This window comes from Heterodontus francisci, chromosome 24 (assembly GCF_036365525.1).
Source record: "Heterodontus francisci isolate sHetFra1 chromosome 24, sHetFra1.hap1, whole genome shotgun sequence".
In the NCBI taxonomy this organism is placed as follows: domain Eukaryota; kingdom Metazoa; phylum Chordata; class Chondrichthyes; order Heterodontiformes; family Heterodontidae; genus Heterodontus; species Heterodontus francisci.
The window spans coordinates 76,091,914-76,119,226 of record NC_090394.1 but is presented as its reverse complement, the minus strand read 5'-3'; the positions used below and the strand labels follow the sequence as shown (position 1 = coordinate 76,119,226).

Here is a 27,313-nt window from a genome sequence, read left to right as displayed (position 1 = left end):
CTTCCATATCTGCAGGTAAGGCAAAGATCAGAGCATGGCGATGATGCCAGAGTGGGGGGCTAGGACACAACCCTGCTTCACTCCATTCTGAAACTGTAAGAAGTGAAGCCATCAAACTGTACAGTATAGCGAGTGTTGTCATGGAAGGAGCAGATGAGACTGTGGGAGCTAGCTGTGTGCAAATTAGCTGCCATGTTTCTTGCAACTACACTACAGAAACACATTATTGGCTATAAAAGGGTTTGGAACGTCCTGAGCTTGTGAAAGGCGCTACATAAAATGTGTCTTTTCTTTGCACCTTTCCAACCTGAATTATCAGTACCACTACAATATGGAGTAGGTTCTGAATAGTCAGTCTATTGATCTGCGTAGGTAACTTTCGGACGTGGAACATGGGTTCTGTATTATCTGTGCTTCAGGAGCAGAGATACAAAGTTGCTTCACTCTTGCAATCCTATCTGATAGCAGCTGTACCCTCTCTTCAAAACAGAGGTGAAGCTGTCTTCAGTGAACGTCAGGTATGGAATGTTGTAAGCATAATGCATGTTTGGCTGGAAATGTACTGTATTCTCCAAATCCTTCACTAAAATTTCTCATTCTGCTTATGAGAACTTCTGCAGAGACATGATTTCACCTTTCCTCTAAAGAATGCAGTTGCCTCAATTCCTGCTTTGTCATATTGATCACTTTTATCATTTACTCTTCTGATTATTTTTGATTTGGGGTGTTTAGGACCCTCTGCAAAAGATGCATTCAGTTCCACATTCTTAGGATTTTTTTCTCCTCCTGCATCGCTTTCCTTTCCCACTTCCCCCACACATTTCCTGACGAAGCAACCCAACACTGAAGGTCCTAAGGAGAGAGGCTGATGGTTCAAAACTTGGAAGACTATCAAGTTTGTGTTCCTCAACATCACTTGTAAATCTAGCATTGCATGTCCTGTTTAATTAACAGTAACAAATGTGCACCTTTATATAGATTTTTTTGTAAAAGATCAAATACTGAAAACATTTATTAGCTCAGTTTGAATGCATTTATTCCTCTGTATCCCAAGGAGGGTGCATGCAGGGCCCCAGAGGTTGATTTAAGTTGCATTTTGTTGGGTTAGGTTAGCTTGTGTGAAATTATTCTGTACAGCTAACAAATGAGCTGCTCCTGGGACAGACTAAATTTAATTGGGATGAGTGGTTATTCTCTATCATCTGCCTAAGGGACTGGTGTCCTCCTTTTGTTGTTTTGTTATCTACTTCTGCTGCTGCAGCAGGCTTGACATCTGCTAACAGACTAACAGCTACATAACAAAGAGCATTAGGAGTTAAAAAACATGTCCAATATAAGGCAGCATATATTATATATACACTTAGTTTTTTTAAGAGTGAATTTACAGTTTTCAAGCTGAGATGTTCACAATGAAGAGTAGGTTCACCTAGCATTCAACATGAGAAGGTGAAGTGCACTCTTTGCCACCCAAAAGGTACAGGTTGGGGGGGGGGGGGGGGGGTGGAGGGAGAGGAAAGGTATGTGTTCAAACTGCTGCCCGTACCTCCCCCACCCCACCCCCCCACTCCACTGCCAACCTTTGAAATGTTATTTTTTTTAATTAAGTCAGACCACTTCTACCAGCGGAACATGCCTCAGATCAGTTGATAGAATACAGAAATAACTGACGTTCTTCCAACAACTTACATTTATATAGCAACCGTAACATAGTAAAATGACCCAAGGCACTTCACAGAAGCATTAACAAAATTTGACACGGAGCCATATAAGGCGATATTAAGACAGATGATCAAAAGCTTAGTCAAAGCAGTAGATTTTAAAGGTATATCTTAAAAAGTCGAAGAGACTTAGTAGTTGGCAGGAAAAAAAAGACAGAGGCGCAAGGGGAGAGCCAACTGTGCAACAGCCCCAACAAACAAATTTCTCTGCAGCACCTGTGGAAGAGCCTGTTACTCCAGAATTGGCCTTTATAGCCACTCCAGGCGCTGCTTCACAAACCACTGACCACCTCCAGGCGCGTATCCATTGTCTCTCGAGATAAGGAGGCCCAAAAGAATCTTAAAAGGAGGAGAGGTTGGGAGGCCGAGGCAACTGAAGGCACAGCCACCAATGATAGAATGATGAAAATCAGGGATGCGCAAGAAACTGGAATTGAAGGAACACAGAAAACTCAGAGGGTTGTAGAGCTGGAGGAGGTTACAGAGATAGGGAGGGGCAGGCAATGGAGGGATCAAGGATAAGTTAAAAATCAAGGCATTGCTGGACTGATAGCTAATGCAGAGCACAGAGCTGATGGGTGAATGGAACTTGGTGCGACTTAGGATATGAAGAGTTTTGGAGGAGTTCGAGCTTATGAGTAGGGTGCAAGATAGGAGGCAAGGCAAGAGAGCACTGGTACAATCAAGTCTAGAGGTAATAAAAGCATGGATGAGGGTTTCAGCAGCTAACCAGTTCCACAAATCTTTTCACCCAGAGGGTGGTTGGAATCAGGAACACACTGCCTGAAGGGGTGGTAAAGGCAGGAACCCTCACAACATTTAAGTATTTAGATGAGCACTTGAAATGCAATAACATACAAGGCTTCGGGACAAGTGCTGGAAAATGGGATTAGAATAGATAGGTGCTTGATGGTCAGCACGGACACGATGAGCCGAAGGGCGTGTTTCGGTGCTGCATAACTATGGCTATGACAATTCCACGAGTGAAAACAGATTTAGTCAGGCTTGCGCTTCTAAATCTTTACCCAAATATTGCGACAAATAGCAGCAGTTATTTATAGACCAGCAGCATGGTACTAGCGCTTGGAATTCCTGCTTTAGAGCTTTTCTCGGCCAAAACTGATTTTTCTTTTCATTTGTTTTATTTAAATTGTTGATTTGTTTTTATTATTTTAGAGATACAGCACTGAAACAGGCCCTTCGGCCCACCGAGTCTGTGCCGACCAACAACCACCCATTTATACTAACCCTACAGTAATCCCATATTCCCTACCACCTACCTACACTAGGGACAATTTACAACAGCCAATTTACCTATCACCTGCAGGTCTTTGGCTGTGGGAGGAAACCAGAGCACCCGGAGGAAACCCACGCAGTCACAGGGAGAACTTGCAAATTCCACACAGGCAGTACCCAGAATCGAACCCGGGTCCCTGGAGCTGTGAGGCTGCGGTGCTAACCACTGCGCCGCCCTGAATTAATGAAAGCATATCATGATTCTATTTGAACTTTGTGAAATTCCCATTTGGGAAAAAAATAGACCTATTGAAATAACATTTTTTAGTCTGGAAAGCTTTGGTCTGCAAAAAATTGCTGCCTACACAACTGATAGCCCCAGTAACCCTAACCCATGGGCCACCAGTGGTCTGTACGTGCCACCAATCGAGCTCACAAAGTCAAGCCCTCCTCCTAATTAGCACTTAATCTACTGTCTGCAGGACAGTCTTGAGCAAATTCTATGGGCTTGAGGTGGGTAGGGTTTAAAGGCTTGCTACCCAACCCGAACCGGACGTGTCGGGTTCGGGTCACGTCGGGTTGCACTTGCGGGTCCAGCATTCGGGCTCGGGTCAGGCTGGGTCAGACACAGGGCGGCACAGTGGCTAGCACCGCAGCCTCACAGCTCCAGCGACCCGGGTTCAATTCCGGGTACTGCCCGTGTGGAGTTTGCAAGTTCTCCCTGTGTCTGCGTGGGTTTCCTCCGGTTTCCTCCCACAAGCCAAAGACTTGCTGGTTGATAGGTTAATTGGCCATTATAAATTGCCCCTAGTATAGGTAGGTGGTAGGGAAATATAGGGACAGGTGGGGATGTGATAAGAATATGGAATTAGTGTAGGATTAGTATCAATGGGTGGTTGATGGTCGGCACAGACTCGGTGGGCCGAAGGGCCTGTTTCGATGCTGTATCTCTAAACTAAACTAAACAAGACACCCTCGATCACAGGTAAGTGGCTCCACTGTTAATTTAATCTTTGGACTAGAAAGGTGGTTACGTTACGGTTTTTTTAAGCTTATGCAGATCAGCAACAAAATGAAAAACGGAAGGTAAGTTAACTGATGGTCAGGTCGCGTCGGGTGCGGGAAAAAATGGAAGGACTCGGGCCTGGTCGGATGTGGTTCTGTTGGGCTGGGGTCGGGTTTTTTTTGCAGACCCGAGCAGGCCTTTAGTAGGGTTGTTCTCTCACTGGTAGATAAATCTAAAATGGTAACACTAACAGTCATTAGTGGGCACAGCTTCAGATGTGTGCTTTCAGGCCTGTGACACTGGTGTGACCAGCCAAACAGTTGTCTTTATGAACTTTGAGTGAAAATGTGTGTTATGGACCAACATGCAGTAATGTTGAAAACAAAAGAGAGGGAGGAACCTAAAACAATCACCACCATTGAAGAAAAAGTATGAGGAACTAGTGGGTCTAAAGGCTGACCTGATGGCCTGCATCCTAGGGTCTTAAAAGAAGTGGCTGCAGAGATAGCAAACGTATTGGTTGCAATCTTCCAAAATTCCCCAGATACAGGAAAGGTCCCAGTGAATTGGAAAACCACAAATGCAACACCTCTATTCCAGAAAGGAGGGAGACAGAAAGCAGGCCAGTTAGTCTAACAACTGTCATTGGGAATATATACAGGAATAAATTATTAAGGAAATAGTAGTGGGACATTTAGAAAATCATAATACAATCAGGCAGAGTCAACATGGTTTTGTGAAAGGAAAAATCATGTTTGACAAATGTATTGAGTTCTTTGAGGATGTAACAAGCAGAGCGGATAAATGGAAACCAGTAGGTGTTGTGTATTTGGATTTCCCAAAGGCATTCGACAAGGTACCGACATAAAAGGTTACAGTACAAGAGCTAATGGTGTTGGAGGTAATATACTACCACAGATAGAGGATGATCGACTAACTAACAGGAAACAGATGGCATAAATGGGTCATTTTCAGGTTGGCAAAATGTAACTAGTGGGGTGCCACAGGAATTAGTGCTCAGGCCTCAACTATTTCCAATCTATATTATTGACTTGGATGAAGGGACCGAGTGCACTGTAGCCAAATTTGATGATACAAAGATAGGTAGAAAAGCAAGTTATGAGGACAGTCTGCAAAAGGATATAGATAGGTTAAGTGAATGGACAAAAATTTGGCAGATGGAGTGTAACGTGGGAAAATAGGCTGTCCACTTTGATGGAAAGAATAGAAAAGCAGAATATTTAAATGGAGACAGCAGAATGCTGGGGTACAGAGGGATCTGGGTGCCTTCGCACATTAATCACAAAAAGTTAGCATGCAGGTGCAGCAAGTAATTCAGAAGGCAAATGAAATGTTGGCCTTTATCACAAGGGGAATGGAGTATAAAAGTAGAGAACTCTTGCTACAACTGTACAGGACATTGGTGAGACCCACAACTAGAGTACTGCATACAGTTTTGGTCTCTTTATTTAAGAAGGGGTATATTTGTATTGGAAGCAATTCAGAAAAGGGTCAAGGGATTGATCCCTGTGATAAGGGATTGTCTTATGAGGAAAGGCTAAGCAGGTTGGGCCTATACTCATTGGAGTTTAGAAGAATGAGAGACGATCTTATTGAAATATAGATGATTCTGAGGCTTGACAAGATAGATGCCGAGAGGATGTTCCTCCTCGTGGTTTCAAAATAAGCGGTGTCCCTTTGAAGACGGAGATGAGGAAAAATTTCTTTAACTCGTTGGTATTTGAAATTGTCTTCCCCAGAGCGCAGTGGAGGCTGAGTCGGGGGGCAGCAGGGAAAAGAATGAAATTAAGGCCACAACCAGATCAGCCACGATCTTATTGAATGGCAATGATGAGTCAAGGAGCCAAATGGCCTACTCCTGCTCCAATTTCTTACATTCTTACCTAAACGCACTAATTTTGCATAACGCCCTTACAACTGACTGGGTACAGACGTTTTCCCCACCATGCAGTGTTGCCTTTGAAGCAAGGTATCAGATGAAAGGGTACAATTCTAAAGGGGGTGCAGGAGCAGAGGGACCTTGGTGTATATGCGCATAAGTCATTGAAGGTGGCAGGACCGGTTGAGAGCGCGGCTAATAAAGCATACAGTATCCTGGGCTTTATTAATAGGGGCATAGAGTCCAAGAGCAAGGAAGGTATGTTGAACTTGTATAAAACACTAGTTCGGCCTCAGCTGGAGTACTGCAGCCAATTCTGGGCGCCGCACTTGAGGAAAGATGCGAGGGCATTGGAGAGAGTACAGAAAAGATTCACGAGAATGGTTCCAGGGATGAGGAATTTCAGTTATGGATAGATTGAAGTTAGGACTGTTTTTCCTGGAGAAGTGAAAGCTGAGAGGTGATTTGATGGAGGTATTCAAAATCATGAAGGGGCTAGATAGAGTAGATAGAGAGAAATTGCTCCCACTCTTGAAAGGATCGAGAACGAGAGGGCACAGATTTAAAGTATTTGGTAAGAGAAGCAAAAGTGACATGAGGAAAAACTTTCATGCAGTGAGTGGTTAAGGTCTGGAATGCGCTGCCTGAGAACGTGGTGGAGGTAGGTTTAATTGAAGCATTCAAAAGGGACTTAGACAGTTATATGAAAAAGGAAGAACGTGTAGAGTTATGGGGAGAAGGCGGGGAATGGAACTGAGGAAGTTGCTCTTTCAGAGCCGGTGCGGACATGATGGGCCGAATGGCCTCCTTCAGCTCTGTAACAATTGTGATTCTGTGAAAGGACAGTGCATTAACCCACTGTGATGTCCTATCAGTAAAGAGATTTACACTCCATGCTAAATGTAGGGTAGACATTTACTTTTTTCTGTCAATTTAAGTGCATTCTGCTGTAGGAACCACCTGAAATACTGGTTGTTGCCTGGAAACAATGCTGAAACACATTGCAGATTAGCACAGATATACAATTCAATCTGATTCCACCACCTTTTCAGGCAGTGCATTCCAGATCACAACACTCTACGTAAAAATATGTTCCCATCACCCCTCTGGTTCTTTTGACAATTATCTTAAATCTGTGTCATCTGGTTTACAAATGGTCTGCAGTTGAAACAGTTTCTCTTTACACCTCAAATATCCCCTTAACCTTCTCTGCTCTGAAGAGAACACCAGCTTCTCTAATCTCTTCACATTGCTGAAGTCCCTCAATCCTAGTATTATTCAAATATAGGGGACTAGAATAGGCGGCTATCAAATGGAATATCCTTCCTTCCTCCCCACTTAAAAAGTTCTGTATCTTCTGCATGGCATAATATCTGATAATGAAATACTAATGAGAAATTTTCAATCACAAACTTGTATTTTTATTTGTCTTTAAATAGTTCCTTTTTACGCCTTTGTTTCTGTGACAACAGATTACAAAATTTAACCCAATGTGTGAACCCACTGTAATCACTTCTGTTTGTGCTTTGAATTTTGACAATGGCCCCACAGCACCTTTCAGTAATGCACCTTTGAAACTTGGGTGTCAGAAATAATACTGTTGAAAAAAAACCATCTCACTGTTCTCTCTGGACTGATGAGACTAGACTCAGCAATTTTGACATGCAGCAATTCACCTCGCCCACTTAACTTATGGCCAACAGATTTGTTCTTCATGGAGATTATGGTGATGAGACAATGTGCATAATTGCAAAATTATTAAGTGGAGGACACAGCAGAGTTGGCAGCTGCTACAATCTCATCTAATGGGGGTGGGAGTTTTAGGTGACATCCTTAACTACCAGAGCCAAGCTGGAACAGTTTGTTCATCTGAATTCAGATATTGAATTTCTGCTCGTAATCCTTAGACATCTAGTGGAATTTTAAATAGCCATCTAATTCTTTTAGAACATTAATGATATGGTGCAGAATATTGGGCTGCGATGTGACATTGCACAGAACATTGCATTAGATGGTGAATTTCCAGTCATGTATGGTCTTTGTACTTGTACAAATATGAAGTTCATAAAGGATACCATTTCCTTGCCTCCTTTCTAATTAATTACCATTGAAGTCTATTTTGTTAGAGAAGGATATCTCAGGAATACATTATATCCATAGAACTTGCCAATTGGAGTAACTTCTCTTTTGATGCCACAGTCCTTTGTAGAGTATGGTAGTGTAACGGTTATGTTCCAGAGCTAACAATCCAAGAGTAAGTCTCGTGACAATACTCATGCTAACTCTACACAGTGCTGAATTTAATTAAAAGATTAACAAAAGTCCTCTTTTGTCTTTCTCATTTATATATGTTGTGCAGATGAAAAGATATTCTGGACTTTACAAATATGTACCAGATGATTAGATATATGCAGGCATATCAACCTAATTTGTCAAGGAGAAGAGGATAGTGCTGCCCAAGTATAAACCCATTTGGACCAAATCAAGCCACATACACAAAAGCCAGGTACATAATTCACATTTGAACACAGCTATAACAAATCCCAACAGCCCAAAGTTGCTTCACAGGAACATTAGAAAACAAAATGATACCAAGCTACACAAGGAGATATTAGGTCAGATAATCAAAAGCTTTGACTTAGAGATAGGTTTTAAGGAGCGCCTTAGAGGAGGAAAGCAAGGTAGAGGCACACAGAGGTGTAGAGAGGGAAATCCAGCACTTGGGGCCTAGGCAACTGAAAGCATGGTCACCAATGGTGGAACCAGTAAAATTGGGGCTGCTCAAGAGGCCAGATTAGGAGGAGTGCAGATATTTCAGCGATTGTTGGGCTGGAGGGGATTACAGAGATAAGGAGGGGCAAGACAAAGGAGGAATTTGAAATCAAGGCTAAAAATGTTTAAATCAAGAGGTTGTTTCATCAGGAACCAATGTAAGTCAGTGAGCACAGGGGTGATATAGGAAAGGGACTTGATGCAAGTTTGGACACAGGCAGCAGAGTTTTGGATGACCTCAAGTTTACGGAGGGTTGAATGTGGGAGACCAGTCAGGAGTGCATTAGAATATTCAAGTCTAGCGGTAACAAAAACATGAATCAGCAGATTTGTTTCAGCAGACGAGCTGAGGCAGGGGTAACAAAGTTGTGCAATGCTATGGAGATGGAAATAGGTAATCTTAATGATGGTGTGAATATTTGGTCAGTAACACACCTCGGTGTCAAATATGACATCAAAGTTGCGACCAGCCTGCTTTAATCTCAGACAGCTGCCAAAGAGAGGGATGGAGTCGGTAGCTGGGAAATGGAATTTGGAGCAGTGACTGAAAACAAAGGCTTCAGTCTTCCCAATATTTAATTGGAGGAAAACAAACTGATTACATTAAATTTTGGAACACTGTTCAATTGGGTGCTTTCACAGTAAAGCTGAGCTGTGCATAAACTAATGTGCATATGTTAAAAGACAATAGGCTAGAAAGCTACTTAATAATGGATGTAAGACATGGTTTCCAGCATCAAAACAGTCAAACCACTACAGTCTGACTCATGTCATATACTTACTACGACATTATAGTAACCACAGCTCTTAGCCTGATTTTTCAAGCAAGTTACAACTTTTCAAAAATTCCCAATTATTACTTTTAACATCGCTCTCACGGCTAAGTTAAAATGTCGTGGGTACCAGCCACACACTTCACTACAGCACAGTGGCAGTGCTGCATTGTCAGAGGTGCTGTTCTTCAAATGAGACCACCTAGCAAACATTTAATCCTCAAACAAAACCTCCAAAACAGATCAGCTGGACAGTCATCTTGTTATTTGTAGAATCTTGCTGTGCATAAACAACCCACTGCAGTATGTACGCATTGAGATTGCATTTCATAAAGAATTTAATTAGCTGGGAAATACTTTGGGACACCCTGAGGACATGAAAGGGGCTTTATATATTATATATTTTGAAGTCTAATGGCTGTTGTTACTTAATAAAACAGAGTCATGGGCATAGCAAGGTCCTACAATAGCAAGGAGACAACTGACCCTTTAAACTGTTTTGGTGGTGTTGCTGAAGGATCAGTGCTAAGCAAGATACCAGGAGCAGCCCGCTTTTCTTCAAATAATGTCATGGAATCATTTTTTTTTTTAATTTCAAGTGGCCAAATGTGCCCGAGCACATAAAAGTATTCGCCATAGAATGAAGTATATCTAATGTGCACTTTTTCAGGGATGCGGGAAAAATATGCATAGGCAAAGAGTACAGACTATGATGATATTCATTAGCATTCTCTAAAGATATCATAGATGCAACTATAAAGCATATAAAAATGTTACACTTCAATTACAAAAGATGTGGCACTTTCATCTGGCATGATACAATTATAAATTTTAATCCAATTAGATCGCATACATCTAGATATTAAGTTACCATACTGCTTAATCACTACTTTCTAAACAATACTTTCTGCACCAATTTCTTCATACAATTCCCACGGCTTGAAAAAAATTTAAAAACAATGTTCACACCAACGTGTTGCACATAAGCATTGGATTCAAGCTTACGAAAAATTGATTTAAGGAGTGTTTGTCAGACCAGTTACTTGAGACTTCAGGGATGAAGTTCTTGGACAACGCGAAAAGAATGCACTAAACTAATGCGAACAGACACTGCAGGTTTTATAGTATTACAGCATCCCACAAATAAAACAGTGCCCGTATAATGAGCATGATGTGCTACTAAACAGGTTGTAGAAAATTTTTAACCTCAATTGCCTGGAAGGAATTTTGGTTTAATTTCCATTATGGAAGTTAAATTCAGTTCACAGTTAACTCCCAGGAACACAAACATTTTTGAGAATGTTGATTCAGACCATGAGTTGCAAAAGAAATGGTTAACAAAATTACTTCTTACATATCAGAAGACGACAATGGGAAGTCATCCAGCATCTTAGCAATATTTGCACCTTTAACATAAGAATGATTTTTGTTCAAAGGTACCCAGTAGCATGCTTGGCTTAACAGATTATGTAGTCACATAGCTTCCACATCCATTTTGGGGGGCAGGGAGGTGGAGGAGATGGCAGCCAATTCCTCATTCAATGCAATTATTCTGTTTAACAGCTCAGCAGCCATTGACAGAGACCCGAGGGTTAGTGCACATAGAATCGGTTACCAAAAACAATTGGGAACTCAACTAAATCTTTTGAGGAATCAAGCTGAACTTCCCTGTTTCTCCCGTTAGGTCCCTGGGGGTGTATATGAAGGCTGGCTCAAACTAGCAATGAGGTCCCAACAGATGTACTGTCGGATACGGAGTTCAGCTTTGGCAATTTACTTGCTAACCTGTTTTATACAGCTTTTCAAGTGGTAAGGTTTCTTTCCCAGGAATTTATATTTTTGAAGCACAGAAGACTATTTCAGCATCATATCTATCCTTCCTATAAAATTCTAAGAAAATCTGGCATAAAACTGGAATTCTATGGCCCAGAGTCTTGAGCTAGCTGAAGCACTGGTTCAGTACTCCTTGTATTTCACAACAGACCCAAGGAAAATTTAATTTTTCAACGATGGCTGGCAGTGTAACTGAAAATATTTTTACAGTGAATCATTCAAAGTGCTTGTTTACAATTTCTTCAGCATTAGCTCTTCACATACATTAAGCAAAAAATTACAACTGCTTGAAATTTTCTGTTTCCCTGATCTAAATATTGATGTTCCAATGCACAATTCATATGACGCAGATTACAAAAATACTCTTTTTCCAAGGATAATTTTATTCTTTTACTGACATTTCTGTTGGAACCTCATTAAGGTTCCAAGTTTGAAGAGATCTTTTCCTGGGTGAAAGTGTTCACAGTGCTTAACCCTTTCATTGCTGCCTTTTTTAGAGCATAATATAATAACTCAGTGCTCATTTTTTGATCCATCTCCGAATCAGTGATACAACTTCCTGTAAAGACAAAAATCACTCACCTAATTACTGTTACCACTGGACTTGTTACCAATACACTATGGAAAAAACGCACTTGCCAAATATGCTACTTGCAGCAAGACTCTCAATTTCTTTCTCATCTCAAATTCTTTCCGCCAACACCAGTATTTCACCCTAATGCTATATAGCAAAAATGCTCCCTCCAGCTACAACCTACTTTTGTAAGTACAAAATCCCTAATTGCATTGCAGAGTTTTTTCGTCAATCAAGTGGTAAAATATTGAAAATTTCACAAACCCATTAACCTTTATTCAAGTACTGTTGCAAACTGTTTATAAACAAATAAATCAATTTTTAAAAATTACTTTACTTGACCCCCCACCCCCCACCCCACCCCACAAAAAAAATTGAAGAAATGCACTGCAACTTCATGAAGGGGAAAGGCACACCCTTTAGGGAGAGCAACAGTAAAAAGAAAATCAGCCACACATTATGCACAAATTGTAAAATTAAATATGAATCACACCAGCACTGCACATTTACAAAGCATATTATTGTTGGGACAGGAATGCCTCTCAATTCTGAGAACAAGCTGATGACTGTAGCAGGACATGTAAAATACTCAGTTTAATAAAAAAAAAATTTAGCAGTAACAGCGGAAAAAGAATTTAAAGCAATATTTACCCATTAATTTATTGCTTTCTTGGAGGAAACTGTGGGCATTAACTGAAGTAGCAAATTCTGACCAACAAAACCTACACAAGAGTGGTTATTTTTTTCCATGGAAATTCATGGGGAGAATTAAACAATGACCAAGAAATCGATTTCTTGCTACATTCTTGCTACTGAATTTGTTTGGTAACAAACTTGTATCGAAAACTTAGAAAGTTGCTGAGAAGTTTTCAAAGTGGCAAACATCTAACCATATTTATGGACACATTGCTAACGAAAAGAAAATGTTCTTGCCTGCTAAAGTTTTATCTTACATCAACAAAACCTTAGATCCAATTTATAAGCGGTACTGTTTGGCTCAGGGTCAGTGACCCGACTCTTAACACTCCAAGTACTTTATGAAATGTAATAGAAATCAACTACCTTTCAGCTGATCAACCACCACACTCTGCGTGCCAACCCTTTCCATCACTTTCCCATCCTCCTTCAAGTAACGCTCATCCAAGTATCTGGCGGTAACCTCAGAAAGGTGGACCTTTCCGGCCACCCCAAGCTGTTCCATCAAATTGGCCAAGTTCACATCGTTGGACCAAACATCAAACTTGAAGCGTTTCATTCCCAAAATGCCGCACAGGACTGTACCCGTGTGCACACCGACCCTCATGTTAACCATCTCTTTCTTCTCTTGGCAGAACTGTTCGATGGCCTGGATCATGCCCAGTCCCATCTCAATGCAACAGTACGCATGATCGGAGCGCGGCTCGGGGCAGCCGGCCACGCAGTAGTAGCAATCGCCCAAGGTGCTGATCTTCTCGCAGCCGGTGCCTTCGCAGAGACGGTCGAAGCGTCCGAACAGGTCGTTGAGAAGGCCGACCAGCAGGTGGGCGGATTTGTTGGCGCTCATCTTGGTGAAGCCCACGATATCGGCGAAGAGGATGCTGACGGGCTCCATGCGCTGCATGGTGAAGGGCCTGAAGATGATGTGCGCTCTTTGGATAGAGGTTTTCTTCTTCTTGCTCTTGGGGCTGGAAGTGGAGTAGCGCTTGAAGGAGTTTTCGCTCTCGTCGTCCCCTTGCTTCATCAGCTCGTCCGCCACCATCCTGGGCATGACCGAGTGGATCATGCGTTCCTTCAAGGCTTTCTCCACCTCCAGGTCCTTGCCGTGCATGATGGATTGGCCCACCTTCAGGAAGGTGGTGCGGGAGCGCACCTGCGACATGGTGAAGAGGTGGATGCCCACGGCGTGTACACAGGCGTGCAGAAAGAGCTTGGACAGAGCCTCCAGCAGCAGGTGCTGGCCGGAGCCCGGCGCCCGGAGCCACTCGGCGCTGCCGAGGTGATAGCCCAGCACTTCGAAGAGCAGCGAGTAAGAGACGCCGAAGAGGAAGCAGAGGTAGAGGGGCAGCGGCATGACGGTGTAGAGCAACAACAGCACCTCCACGCAGATGGAGAAACTACCGACCGGCGACAAGTAACTCCAGCAGGGAAACGGGCCTCCGCTGTCGTTCCAGCTGCAGCCCAGGCCGCTGCCTCCGACGGCTTGGAAGCGGGTGGCCAGCGACAGGGCGAAGACCAACAGCGTGAAGAGCAGTGAGATCCGGACGTAGTGGTGGGAGTAGAGTCCGCTGAAGGTGACCGCCAAGAGGCCGGCGCAGCACAACATGAAGAGGAGGGTGGGCGCCAAGAAAGCGGCTCCCAAATCCCGGTCTGCCTCCTTCACGCTGCAGCCGAAATAAATGGCCCAGAGTAGCGCGGCCACCATGAGGTAGAGCAGCGCGTACCTAAAGCGGCGCTGGGTCTGCGGGAAACAACGCTCCAGGCACGCGTCCTCCAAGTTCCGCGAGTCGAAGGCGGGATCCCACCATTTGCCCGACGCCCGCTCGAAGAGCTGAGGGAACTTGCGGCGGCGGCGGCGCCGGGGACTCCGGGCCGCTCGCTTGACTGACTCGCCTGAGCTGCAGCTGGAGGAGATGCTGTACTTGGTGGGCCCGGGGCCTTGGTGCTGCTTCTGAGGAGCCGCCTCCTCCTCCTGCTGCTGCTGGTTGTTGTGACTCTTGATCTTGACAGCGACATGGTTGCAGTCCCCGCTAGCGTCGCAGTAAACTTCGGTGCCGCGCAGCTGCTGGGTCGCCATGTAGAGTGTCCGCGACCCGCCGGGGAGTGTGGTGGGAGCCGGAGTCGGCGCCCCGCCGCTAACGCTCTCGCCGTATCGTGCTGTGTACTGTACGGCCACTCACTCGCTCCATCCACCATTTCCGTCGCGGCCGGGGAGGGGGCTCTCATCCGGGAACTCGCCACCGGAAACAACGGCCGCGCTCGAGCACGCACGCTCGGCGTCTCGCTCCTTCAATCAAATCAAATCCCTAACCGCCATCAGCCGGGCACACGTGACACACTCGCGCCTCCCGCCTGCATTGCGCAAGCGCTGGACGAGGGAGGCGGGAAGTTGGTGAATGCTAAGAAGTTGGAGTGGAGCAGCAACCGAGTTGTGAGATAATTTCATCATTTAGCGTAGTACTAATTGTTCAGTGGGGTAAATCCATTATTTGAAGAATATTTTCTAGAATGTTAACAAGGTTGAGAGAGAGGATACTGATATTGGAGCGCCTGTCCTGCCACTGAAGTTGCAGGATCTTGCAGAGGCACCGCTGGTGATATCTCTCCAGGGCTTTGAGTGTCCAGGTTTCCGACGCATACGGGAGGGCAGGAAACACTGCGGCCCTATGGACCATGAGGTTGTGCCAGGTTTGAGGTCTTTTTCGTCAGACACTCTTTTCCTCAGGCGACCGAAAGCTGTACTGGTATACTGGAGGCGTTGCTGCGTTTCATCATTGATGTCTGCCTTTGCTGAGAGGAGGCTCCCAAGGTATGAGAAGTGGTCCACATTGTCCAGTGGTTCGCAGTGGATCTTGATAGTCAGGGGGCAGTGTTGCGCTGCAGGTTGAGGAGGTGTCAGTTATGTGGAGAAACCAGGATTGTTCTCGTTATAGCAGAAAATCACAAATCATTACAGCACAGGAGACCATTCGGCCCATCATGTCTGTGCTAGTTCTCCAAAGGAGCAATTTAGCTAGTGCCATCCCCCCCCCCTTCTCCCCATAGCCATGCACATTCTCCCTTTTCAGCTAGCCATCCAATTTCTTCTTGAATGTCTTGACTGAATCTGCCTCCGCCACACTCTCAGGCATTCCAGATCCTCGCTGTGTAAAAGAGTTTTTCCTCATGTCCCTATTGCTTCTTTTGCCAATTACCTAAAATCTGTGCCTTCTTGTTCTCGATCCCTCCACCAATGGGAACAGTTTTTCCCTATCCTGTCCAAACCCCTGATAAATTTTAATACGTCCATCAAATCTGCTCTCAAACTTCTCTTCAAAGAAAACAGTCCCAACTTCTCCAATCTAGCTGCAAAACTGAACTTCCTCATCCCTGGAACCATTTTTGTAAATCTCTTCTGTATTCTGTCTAATGCCTTCACATCTTTCCTAAAGCGTATACCCCCAGAACTGGACACAGTATTCCAGTTGAGGCTATACCAGTGTTTTTATATGTTTCGTATAACTTCCTTCTTTTTGTGCTCTATGCTCCTATTAATAAAGCCTGGGACACTGTATGCTTCCTTCCTTCAACCTGTCCTTCCATCTTCAATGTATTATGCACAAATACCCTCAGGTCCCTCTGCTCCTGCACCCCCTTTAGAATTGTACCCTTTATTTTATATTGTCTCTCGCATTCTTCCTACCAAAATGAATCACCAGACATATGTGCATTAAATTTCATCTGCCACGTCCACCCATGCCACTAACCTATATGTCCTTTTGAAGTTTAACACTATCCTCATAGTTCACAATATTTCCAAGCTTCATATCATTTGCAAAACTTGAGATTGTTCCCTGTATACCAAGGTCTAGGTCATTAATATATATCAGGAAGAGCAAGGGTCAAAGAACAAAAGAACAAAGAATAGTACAGCACAGGAAAAGGCCATTCGGCCCTCCAAGCCTGCGCCGATCTTGATGCCTGCCTAAACTAAAACCTTCTGCACTTCCGGGGACCGTATCCCTCTATTCCCATCTTATTCATGTATTTGTCAAGATGCCTCTTAAACGTCGCTATCGTACCTGCTTCCACCACCTCCCCCAGCACCACCTTCTGTCCTAGCACTGAACCCTGGGGAACTCCACTACAAACCTTCCTCCAATCCAAAAAGCATCCATTAGCCCAGGGTTGGCCAACATATGGCCCATGGGCCAGAATCTGGCCTGTCAAAGGATTGCATCCAGCCCATCAATCTGCTCGCGCTTGGCTCTGATTGACGGCTCCCCTGTACATCAGGCAGAGGGGTCGGCGGGACCTGTGTCTGATGGGCGAGGACCTCTATCTGTGGTGGGTTACTTCCTGTGACTGACGGGGGCTGCCTGGACGGCGTTAGCACTGACTGGTGGAATGCAGCACAGGGACCATGGGATCAGCTGCCCCTGTTGCTTTCGCGCAGTTTAGTAAAGATCCTATATCCTGCCTCCACTTGCCCCAACTTAAATAAAACAGGCATGATAATTATCTCGTTGTGGAAACGGCTTCTGTGGGGAACAGGGAGCGAGGGAGACAGAGAGAGAGGGGGAGGAGAGAGGGTCGGGGGGGGGAGAGGAACAGAGAGAGGGGGGCGAGAGTCAAAGAGTAATTTATTCACAGCACAGAAGGAGGCCAATCGGCCCATGAAGACCATGCCGGCTCACCACGGAGCTGTGAGTCAGCCCCACTGTCTGGCTCGATGCCCGTATCCTGCAAGTCTATTTCTCTCAGGTGGCCATCCAACTTCCTCTTGGAGTCATTGATTGTCTCCGCTTCCACCACCCTTATGGGCAGCGAGTTCCAGGTCATTACCACCCGCTGCATAAAAAGTGCTTCCTCATATTCCCCTGCACCTTTTGCCCAAAACTTTTAATCTGTTTCCCCTAGTCCTAGAGGAGGGAGGAGTGGGGGAGCGAAAGAGAGATATACTCACACACGCACACACACAGAGGGGAGAGAGAGATCAAGGTCTCTCCTGACAGATGGAAATCTATTCAGAATACTCTGCATTGCTACATCAAGTGTATGGGCAGAAGTTGACTACTTATGCAAGCAAAAACAATGGCAGGTATGTCACTAAATCAGTTCTTAATATAGTGACAAAGAAGTAAGTCAATAAATTAGTTATCTCATTTAAAGCTTCTTCAAAAAATGCACATTTGATGTTAGTAGAATAAATTTTTAATGCCTTTATCTTTCCGAAATTTGCTCACCAGCCCCCAGGTAGGGAAAAAATTGTAATGTGGCCCTCGACGCAAAAAGGTTAGACAACCCTGCATTCATCACTACTGTCTGTTTCCTGTCCCTCAGCCAATTTCATATCCATGTTGCAACTGTCCCTTTGATTCCATGAGCTATAACTTTGCTCACAAGTCTGTTGTGCGACACTTTATCAAATGCCTTTTGGAAGTCCGTATACACAACATCAACAACATTACCCACCTCAACCCTCACTGTTATCTCTTCAAAAAAAAAACTCCAAGTTAGTTAAACACGATTTACCCTTAACAAATCTGTGCTGGCTTTCCTTAATTAACCTGCATTTGCCCAGGTGACAATTAATTTTTGTCCCGAATTATCACTTCTAGAAGCTTCCCCACCACCAAGAAGATCAAGAGGAAATTTGATTGAGGTGTTCAAAATCCTGAATTGTTTTAATTAGCAAGAGGCCAATAACCAGAGGACACAGATTATGACAATTGGTAATAGAAACAGGCGATGTGAGGAACCTTTCTGAAAGCAGTGAGTTTTTTGCAGCATTTGCGACAATCTTCAGCCAGAACTGTCGAGTGGGTGATCCATCTCAGCCTCCGCCTGAAGTCCCAAGCATCACAGATGCCAGTCTTCAGCCAATTCGATTTACTCCACGCGATATCAAAAAACAGCTGAAGACACTGGATACTGCAAAGGCAAGGGGCCCTGACAACATTCCAGCAATAGTACTGAAGATCTGTGCTCCAGAACTTGCCGTGCCCCTAGTCAAGCTGTTCCAGTATAGCTACAACTCTGGCATCTACCCAGCAATGTGGAAAATTGCCCAGGTATGTCCTGTACAAAAAAAGCAGGACAAATCCAACCCAGCCAATTACCGCCTGAACAGTCTACTCTCAATCATCAGTAAAGTGATGGAAGGTGTCGTCGACAGTGCTATCAAGCGACACTTGCCTAGCAATAACCTGCTCAGTGAAACTCAGTTTGGGTTCTGCCAGGGCCACTCAGCTCCTGACCTCATCACAGCCTTGGTTCAAACATGGGCAAAAGAGCTGAACTCCAGAGGTGAGGTGAGAGTGACGGGCCTTGACATCAAGGCAGCATTTGACCGAATATGGCATCAAGGAGCCCTAGCAAAACTGAGGTCAATGGGAATCAGGGGGAAAACTCTCCACTGGTTGGAGTCATACCTAGCACAAAGGAAGATGGTTTTGGTTGTTGGAGGTCAATCATATCAGTTCCAGGACATCACTGCAGGAGTTCCTCAGGGTAGTGTCCTAGGCCCAACCATCTTCAGCTGCTTCATCAATGACAGACCTTCCTTCAATCATAAGGTCAGAAGTGGTGATGTTCGCTGATGATTGCACAATGTTCAGCACCATTCGCAACTCCTCAGATATTGAAGCAGTCTGTGTAGAAATGCAGCAAGACCTGAACAATATCCAGGCTTGGGCTGATAAGTGACAAGTAACATTCACACCAGGCAATGATTATCTCAAACAAGAGAGAATCTAACCATCGCCCCTTGACATTTAGTGGCATTATGATCACTGAATCCCCCACTATCATCATCCTGGTCACCATTGACCAGAAACTGAACTGGGGTTGCTATATAAGTACCATGCCTACAAAAACAGGTCAGAGGCTAGGAATCCTGCAGCGAGTAACTCACCTCCTGACTCTCCAAAGCCTGTTCACCATCTACAAGGCACAAGTCAGGAGTGTGATGGAATACTCTCCACTTGCCTGGATGGGTGCAGCTCCAACAACACTCGAAGCTTGATGCCATCCAGGACAAAACAGCCCGCTTGATTGGCACCCCAGCCACAAATATTCACTCCCTCCACCATCAACGCACAGTGGCAGCAGTGTGTACCATCTATAAGATGCACTGCAGCAACACACCAAGGCTCCTTAGACAGCACCTTCCAAACCCGCGACCTCTACCACCTAGAAGGACAAGGGCAGCAGATGCATGGGAACACCACCACCTGCAAGTTCCCCTCCAAGCCATACACCATCCTGACTTGGAACTATGTCGCCGTTCCTTCACTGTCACTGGGTCAAAATCCTGGAACTTCCTTCCTAATAGTACTGTAGGTGTACCTACCCCACATGCACTGCAGCGGTTCAAGAAGGCAGCTCATCACCACCTCTTAAAAAAAAAACTAAGAAGGTAAGAGGCGCGAGTTGGCTATGGTAGATTGGGGAACTTTACTGAAAGTGTTGACGGTGGATAGGCAATGGATAATATTTAAAGAATGTGTGCATGAATTACAACAATTATTCATTCCTGTCTGACGCAAAAATAAAACCGGAAAGATGGCTCAACCATGGCTTACAAAAGAAATTAGGGATAGTATCAGATCCAAAGAGCAGGCATATAAAATTGCCAGAAAAAGCAGCAAGTCTGAGGATTGGGAGCAGTTTAGAATTCAGCAAAGGAGGACAAAGAAGTTGATTAAGCGGGGGAAAATTGACTGAGAGTAAACTTGCGTGGAACATAAAAACTGACTAAAAGATTTATAAATAAGTGAAGAGAATAAGATTAGTAAAGACAAATGTAGGTCCCTTACAGTCAGAAACAGGGGAAATTATAATGGGGAACAAAGAAATGGCAGAACAATTAAACACATACTTTGGTTCTGTCTTCACAAAAGGGGAGACAAATAACCTCCTAGAAATGTTAGGGAACCGAGGGTCTAATGAGAGGGAGGAACTAAAGGAAATCAGTATTAGTAAAAATATAGTGCTAGGGAAATTAATGGGGTTAAAGGCTGACAAATCCCCAGGGCCTGATAATCTACATCCCAGAGTACTAAAGGAAGTGGCCCTAGAAATAGTGGATGCATTGCTGGTCATATTCCAAAACTCTGTTAGACTCTGAAGCAGTTCCTACAGATTGGAGGCTGGCAAATGTAACCCCACTATTTAAAAAAGGAGGGAGAGAAAAAACGGGGAATTACAGACCAGTTAGCCTTACATCAGTAGTGGGGAAAATGCTAGAGTCTATTATAAAGGATGTGGTCGCAGAACATCTGGAAAGCATAAACGGGATTGGACAAAGTCAGCATGGGTTTACGAAAAGGAAATCATGCTGAACAAATATACTGGAGATTTTTGGGGATGTAACTCGTAGAATAGATAAGGGAGAACCAGTGGATGTTAGTGTGCAAAATTAAAGCACATGGAATTGGGGGTAATATACTGGCATGGATTGAGAATTGGTTGACAGACAGGAAACAGGGAGTAGGAATAAACGGGTCTTTTTCCAGGTGGCAGGTAGTGACTATTTGGGTACCACAGGGAGCAGTGCTTGGGCCCCAGCTATTCACAATATATATTAATGACTTGGGTGAGGGAGCTAAATGTAACATTTCCAAGTTTGCAGACGACACAAAGCTGGGGGGAATGTGAGCTGTGAGGAGGATGCAAAGAGGCTCCAATGTGATTTGGACAAGTTGAGTGAATGGGCAAATGCATGGCAGATGCAGTATAACGTGGATAAATATGAGGTTATCCACTTTGGTTGTAAAAACAGAAAGGCAGATTATTGTCTAATGGTGATAGATTGGGAAAGGGGGATGTGCAACGAGACCTGGGTGTCCTTGTACACCAGTCGCTGAAAGCAAGCATTCTGGTGCAGCAAGCAATTAGGAAGGGGAATGGTATGTTGGCCTTCATTGCAAGAGGATTTGAGTACAGGAACAAGGATGTCTTACTGCAGTTATACAGGACCTTGGTGAGACCACCTCTGGAGTATTGTGTGCAGTTTTGGTCTCCTTATCTGAGGAAGGATGTTCTTGCCATGGAGGGAGTGCAAAGAAGATTTACTAGGCTGATCCCTGGGATGGCAGGATTGACGTAAGAGGAGAGATTGGGTCGACTAGGCCTATATTCATTAGAGTTTAGAAGAATGAGAGGGGATCTTATAGAAACCTATAAAATTCTAACAGGACTAGACAGGCTAGATGCAGGGAGGATGTTCCCGATGGCTGGGGAGTTCAGAACCAGGGGTCACAGTCTCAGGATACAGGGTATGCCATTTAGAACCGAGATGAGAAATTTCTTCACTCAGAGGGTGGTGAACCTGTGGAATTCTCTACCGCAGAAGGCAGTGGAGTCCAAGTCATTAAATATATTCAAGAAGGAGATAGATATATTTCTTAATGCCAAAGGGATCAAGGGATATGGGGAGAAAGCGGGAACAGGGTACTGAATTACACGATCAGCCATGATCTTTTTTGAATGGCGAAGCAGGCCCAAAGGGCCAAATGGCCTACTCCTGCTCCTATTTTATATGTTTCTCAGGGGCAATTAAGGATGAGCAATAAATACTGGCCTAGCCTGCCTCACCCATATCCCAGGAACGAATAAAAAATATATATATTTGTGAATGAAAGTATAATGTTCAAAAGATTTGCCTAATATTTTGCTTAAATTTGTGATGATTCAGTGTAACAGAAAAGGGTGATGCCTAAAAGTCTGGCTGGACATTTCTCCTCTGTAACCCAAGCATACTGAGACCAGTTCACGCAACCTAATTACTGAGATCAACGGACTCATCGTAGACCAGGAATAGAAGCTGAGACCTGCTGGTCTGTTTGGGCTTGGTATCGCATCATGTGATGCATTTATTCACTAAGCCATTGGTGGAGCTTGAAGACTATAGCTGGTTACAATTTTGGTCTTGGTTGACATCTGCTACCCGAAATGTGTGATATCTAAAAGTGTGATAGATGGAAAGTTCACACTATCATTCTCCTTATTGATAAATACTACCAAATCTCCAGTGGCTTTGTTCACAGACTGAGATAAGAGCCAGTTAGGAGGGAAAAGGCAAACAGAGTCCTGCATCATCCCACGACCTGACACCGTATGTTGGAGAATCAATCAGTTGAGCAGCAAATCACTTGAGGACCTGGTCACAGACTACTGCCAAGCTCAGCCCTTGGCAGCACTTTGTCTGACACATTGTACTTCAAGTTGAACTTTGCATTATGGACTAATTGATTTTACTCCATATATGTTTCTCTTCTAATTATAGCAAGGGCTAATTTGAGTGAATATTTAAAGTTTCAATAATTCTTCACCTGAATGTGTGCCAGAGATGAAGAGTGCAACTTGAATTTGCTGGAACTGTTGAAAGCAACAGTGAATGAACATGAAGTCTCACATCAGGAGCTAAACAAATAAAACGCATTAAATTAAATTGCTTCAGACAAACATGGCATCACAAATAATAGAATAAATATACAGAATAAATCCCTGTAACTTATTTGTATGTAGAACCAAAGTAATTATTGACAACGCAGCCTGCATCAGACTGTGCCAATCTGCGCACATGCGCAAACGGGCTCCTGCTCTCTGCGCATGCGCTGCGTTCCACATTACCAGGACTGGTTGGCGTATGCGCTGATGACGTCATCGCGTAACGCGGGCAGAGAGTGGGGGTGGGGGAAGCGGGGCAGAGAGCGGCCGAAGACCTCGGTGATGGCGGGTGCACTCTCCTCCTCCCCCCACCCCGCACCTGCTTACATCCCCCCCGCTCGCTTCCCCCCCACCCATGCTTGTTCTCTCCCTCCGGCTATTGTGTGCTGCCATGTGTTTCAGTTGCCTTTGATTGATTATTTGAGCAGCGCCATCTTTAGTCCTGGCAGCTGCCTGAACGTCGCAGACTGTGACGTTTTAGTGGCACAGGCTGCATTTGTGCATGTGCCACCTAGTGGTTGCATTGTCAGCAAACAGCCATGTAGAGCACAAAACAATGTAAATAAAGACAGGCTGCTATCCAGGGAATTATTCAAGATGTGTATTCCAGACTAAACTCGTCCCAAGAGACAATCAGGTGGACGGAAAGAGGTCACCTTACATCAGAATGCAAGACTGACGGCATGCTGTTCCATTATAGCTAAGATTATGAGAAAAATCCTCATTAGTTATTCTTAGTAACACATAATCTGCTTAACAATGGAATAGTTCTAATATTAAAGGATCCAACTGACCAATCGTATTTCATAAGTTTAGGAAATGAAACTCTTGCAGGCTGTACAGTAGATTTTCCACGTCCTGGCCCTGCTTTTGGAACTATTAAATCAGCTGGGTACTGAATGCAGGAAGATCGAATGGGAAGGAGTTCACCCTGTAACTGAGTTCTGTCTGATTTTTCCATCCATTTAAATTAATGGACAGAAAATCATTTGGACTCCTCAAAGTATTGGAGTGGTACTTGAACCTACAACCCTCTGACTCAGAGCGACACGCACACATATGCTTTTTCTCTCCCACATACTTGCACTTGCATATTTTTGGGTAAGTTCCATCTTTTGCTTTGAAAACTGGAGGGTCCTCCTTTAAAATCATAACCTTCATTATCAGGAACACCAATCACCACCATCTCTGCTCGAATTAACAGGATCCCTTAGGCCAACCATTGTAGGGCAAGTAGACTGGAGAGTGCAAATCCATGTGACACTGATTGCAGCAGAAGTGGATGATATTACAAGAGAGGGCCTTGGTGACAAATGGATTAACTCGGTTAAACAGGACTCCAATCTGTGCCCTGGCAGATTCAGCCTGGGCAAGCAGTTGGAAGGAGAATGGAATCGGGGGTGAGGGTCCACTTTCTGCCAAGAACTGAACAGAACTGTTTCAGTCAAGATGTAGTTCAAGGAGATTAAGACTTCTTCATATCTCAATATGGGACAAGTGGTCAAACAGCACAGTATGATCATCACCAGGAACTCTTCATTGCATTCATCAACCTGACCAAAGCATTTGACTCAGTAAATCATGAGACTCTGTGGATTGTGCTGCAGAGATTTGGATGTCCAAGAAACTTCTTCATAATTCTGCAATTGCTCCATAATGATATGACTGCAACTTTTTTGAGTGGGAGATCTGAAGCAGACACCTTCAAAATCCGCACCAGGTTCAAGCAAGGCTGTGTGATAGCCCCATACTATCTGCAATCTAACTGACAGTGGCTATTCACCTCATCAAAGATCAACTGCCCTCTGGTGTGAGTATTAAATACCGCCTAGATGGAAACTCTTTAACCTCAGTCGTCTCCATGCCAAAACTAAACTGACCATAATAGACATACATGATCTGCAGTTTGCGGATGACTGCGAATGGTCGTTGCCCACTCTATACCAGATTTGCAAGCCACTCTGAATCTCTTCAATTCTGCATACAAGAGACTCGGGCTGTCCTTGAATGTTGCCAAAACAAAACTCATATATATCAACCCATACCTGGTCAGCCAAATATTCCACCTCCCATATTCCAGAGTGTCTCCTTCACATATATGTTGAGCGTTTCCCATACCTTGGCAGTCACCTCTCTCAAAAGGCCACTATTGACGAGGAAATCCAACACCAGATCAGCTGTGCCAGCTCAGCCATCTACAAACTACGGCAGCAAGTGTTTAACCACATAGATCTTCACAAGTCAACAAAAGTCCTAGTGTACAGAGCAGTTGTCATCACCATACTCCTGCAGGGAGACCTGAACTGTGTATCAATGACACATGACAGCGCTATAAATGCCTCCACCGCATCCTCAGGATTCAATGGGAGGACCGCAAACAAACGCTAGTGTCCTTGAAACCAGCTCCTCAAGCATTCAGGCAAAACTCCTTCAAAAATCAATTTCAATGGACTGGACACTGTCCGGTTGGCTGAAAACCATCTCCCCTACCAGGTCCTGTTTTCTCAACTCTCAAATGGCCATCAATGGACAAAAAAAACGCTTCAAAGACACTCAAGCTCTCCTTGAAACGCTGCAGCATTGACATTGATAACTGGGAGGAGCTTGCTACCAATCGTTCAAAATGGCGACAACTTGTCCGTTGAGCTGCATCATGCTTTGAGTCCAAACGCCTTAATGATGAGCCAGAGCAGCAGCAGAAAAGGAAGCAAAACCTGCACTCCAGATTCCACAACCTCGTTGGATGTCCTGCCCCATGTGCCTGAAGATCTGCAGGTCGCGAGTTGGCCTGTTCAATCACATGAAGACCCATGGCAGAAAATCACAACCCTGAGTAGACGTCGTCCTCGAATCAAGGAACAGCTGACAACAACAATGAACATGGGGTGGAGAGTGGCATTGGAGGGGTAGAGTTCAGTGTTGTAGAAACAGTCTTAAGCCACTTTAATGCTTGTTAAGGGTCCTATAACTCCCCTATTGCTCCTGATATCTGTGAAGCTATTCTGCTGTATTAACGAGTGCAATGTGTTGTCTTAAAGAAGCTGTTCTGCTCCTGTTAATGTTGTTACACTGGAGCAGTACCAGCAGCAATATTCTTATTCGTGCTTTCCTTCATGTTTTTCTTTTGTTGGTAACTATCATTTTTCCACCACATTTATTGCTTTGGGGGCATCAAAGCCACAGGAGCTGTCTTCCTACCTAGCAGGACTGTCTCCAAGAAAAAATTGCAAAGAAAGAAAAGTTGAAGTTGATGATGTCTGTGTCAGTACTGATCTAAGATGGCTCCCTTTTAGGCAAATATCTCATGATTAATTTTGCCTAATGCTGGTCAAGTCAGATGTTTTTCAGTGACATTGGTATGAATTGAGCTCTGCCCATCACCCAACAGTGGTGCCCACTTACTATCTAACTTGCAGCTTGTTGTCATTTGGTCTTCTAGCACAACCTGCTGATTACTTGGTGTAAATGCAGCAAATTCCATATGGCAAAGCTGGTAGCTGTTACAGCTGGTACCATTGAAGGAAGTGAAGTAAATGCAGTGTAGAGTGTGTTCAGTCCAGATCCCTAAATAAGTCATCAGCCTTTAAAGCCATCTGTAATCGAGCTATATCCTCAGCACTGAACCTAAGTGGCAAACTCCACAGTTCGCACACTGTCTGTCCAGGTGATCACTCGCTTCCCTCTTTATAGATAGGGAAGAAATTTCATGCTTCATGGGGGAGAATTCCCCCTTTCTGAAGTATACCAGATTGACACAAAAGCATCTACACAATTTACAGCATTATTTGTGTTCCTTTTTAAACTGAGATGTAATCCTGAAATAGAGTTTAGCTGTTTCAGTTAGGCATGTCAAGAAGCTAAACAGATGTCCTGTCATCTCTGTCCCTCTCTCTCACCAAAAGCCTTTTGATCTGTCTTCCACTTTAGCCTGAAAATACCTGTGCATAATGTTTTTCAAAAATATTAGTGACAAAATTAGATTACAGATGTCTTTTGTCTTTTAAGGTAGATTTTTTTCATTGGAGGGAACAGAACCAATCTCATGAAGTGTGCTGGTACAACAAGGAAAATCTCACCAAATCAATTTGAGCTTGAAAATACAACTCTCCTAATTTCTGATGTTCTCCCCTACCTCAACAACAACTTGTATTTATGTAGCGCCTTTAATGTAGTAAAATGTCCCAAGGCATTTCATGAAAGCATTATCAAAACAAAATTTGACACTGACCCACGTAAGGAGATATTAGTGTCAATGGTCGAAGAGGAATGTTTTAAGGAGTGTCTTAAAGGAAGAAAGAGAGGTGCAGAGACAGAAAAGTTTAGAGACACAGTTCCAGAGCTTAGGGCCCAGGCAGCTGAAGCTATTGGAGG

The 27,313-nt window shown here is 44.1% G+C and overlaps 1 protein-coding gene across 5 annotated transcripts in view; it reads right to left on the bottom strand.

Moving 5' to 3' along the window:
- LOC137383558 (adenylate cyclase type 9-like) overlaps positions 1–14,824 on the bottom strand; it is a 200,734-nt gene extending 185,910 nt beyond the window's left edge. For 3 of the 5 annotated variants that reach the window (XM_068056664.1, XM_068056662.1, XM_068056663.1), the window contains exon 1: positions 12,875–14,823. In XM_068056664.1, the coding sequence (XP_067912765.1) occupies positions 12,875–14,585 (1,711 nt within the window). In that variant the 5' untranslated portion in view covers positions 14,586–14,823. Of the gene's footprint in view, positions 1–12,874 lie in introns of all 5 variants that reach the window. The other 2 variants (XM_068056666.1, XM_068056665.1) reach the window with 2 other exon arrangements.
- Positions 14,825–27,313: the final 12,489 nt, after the last annotated feature.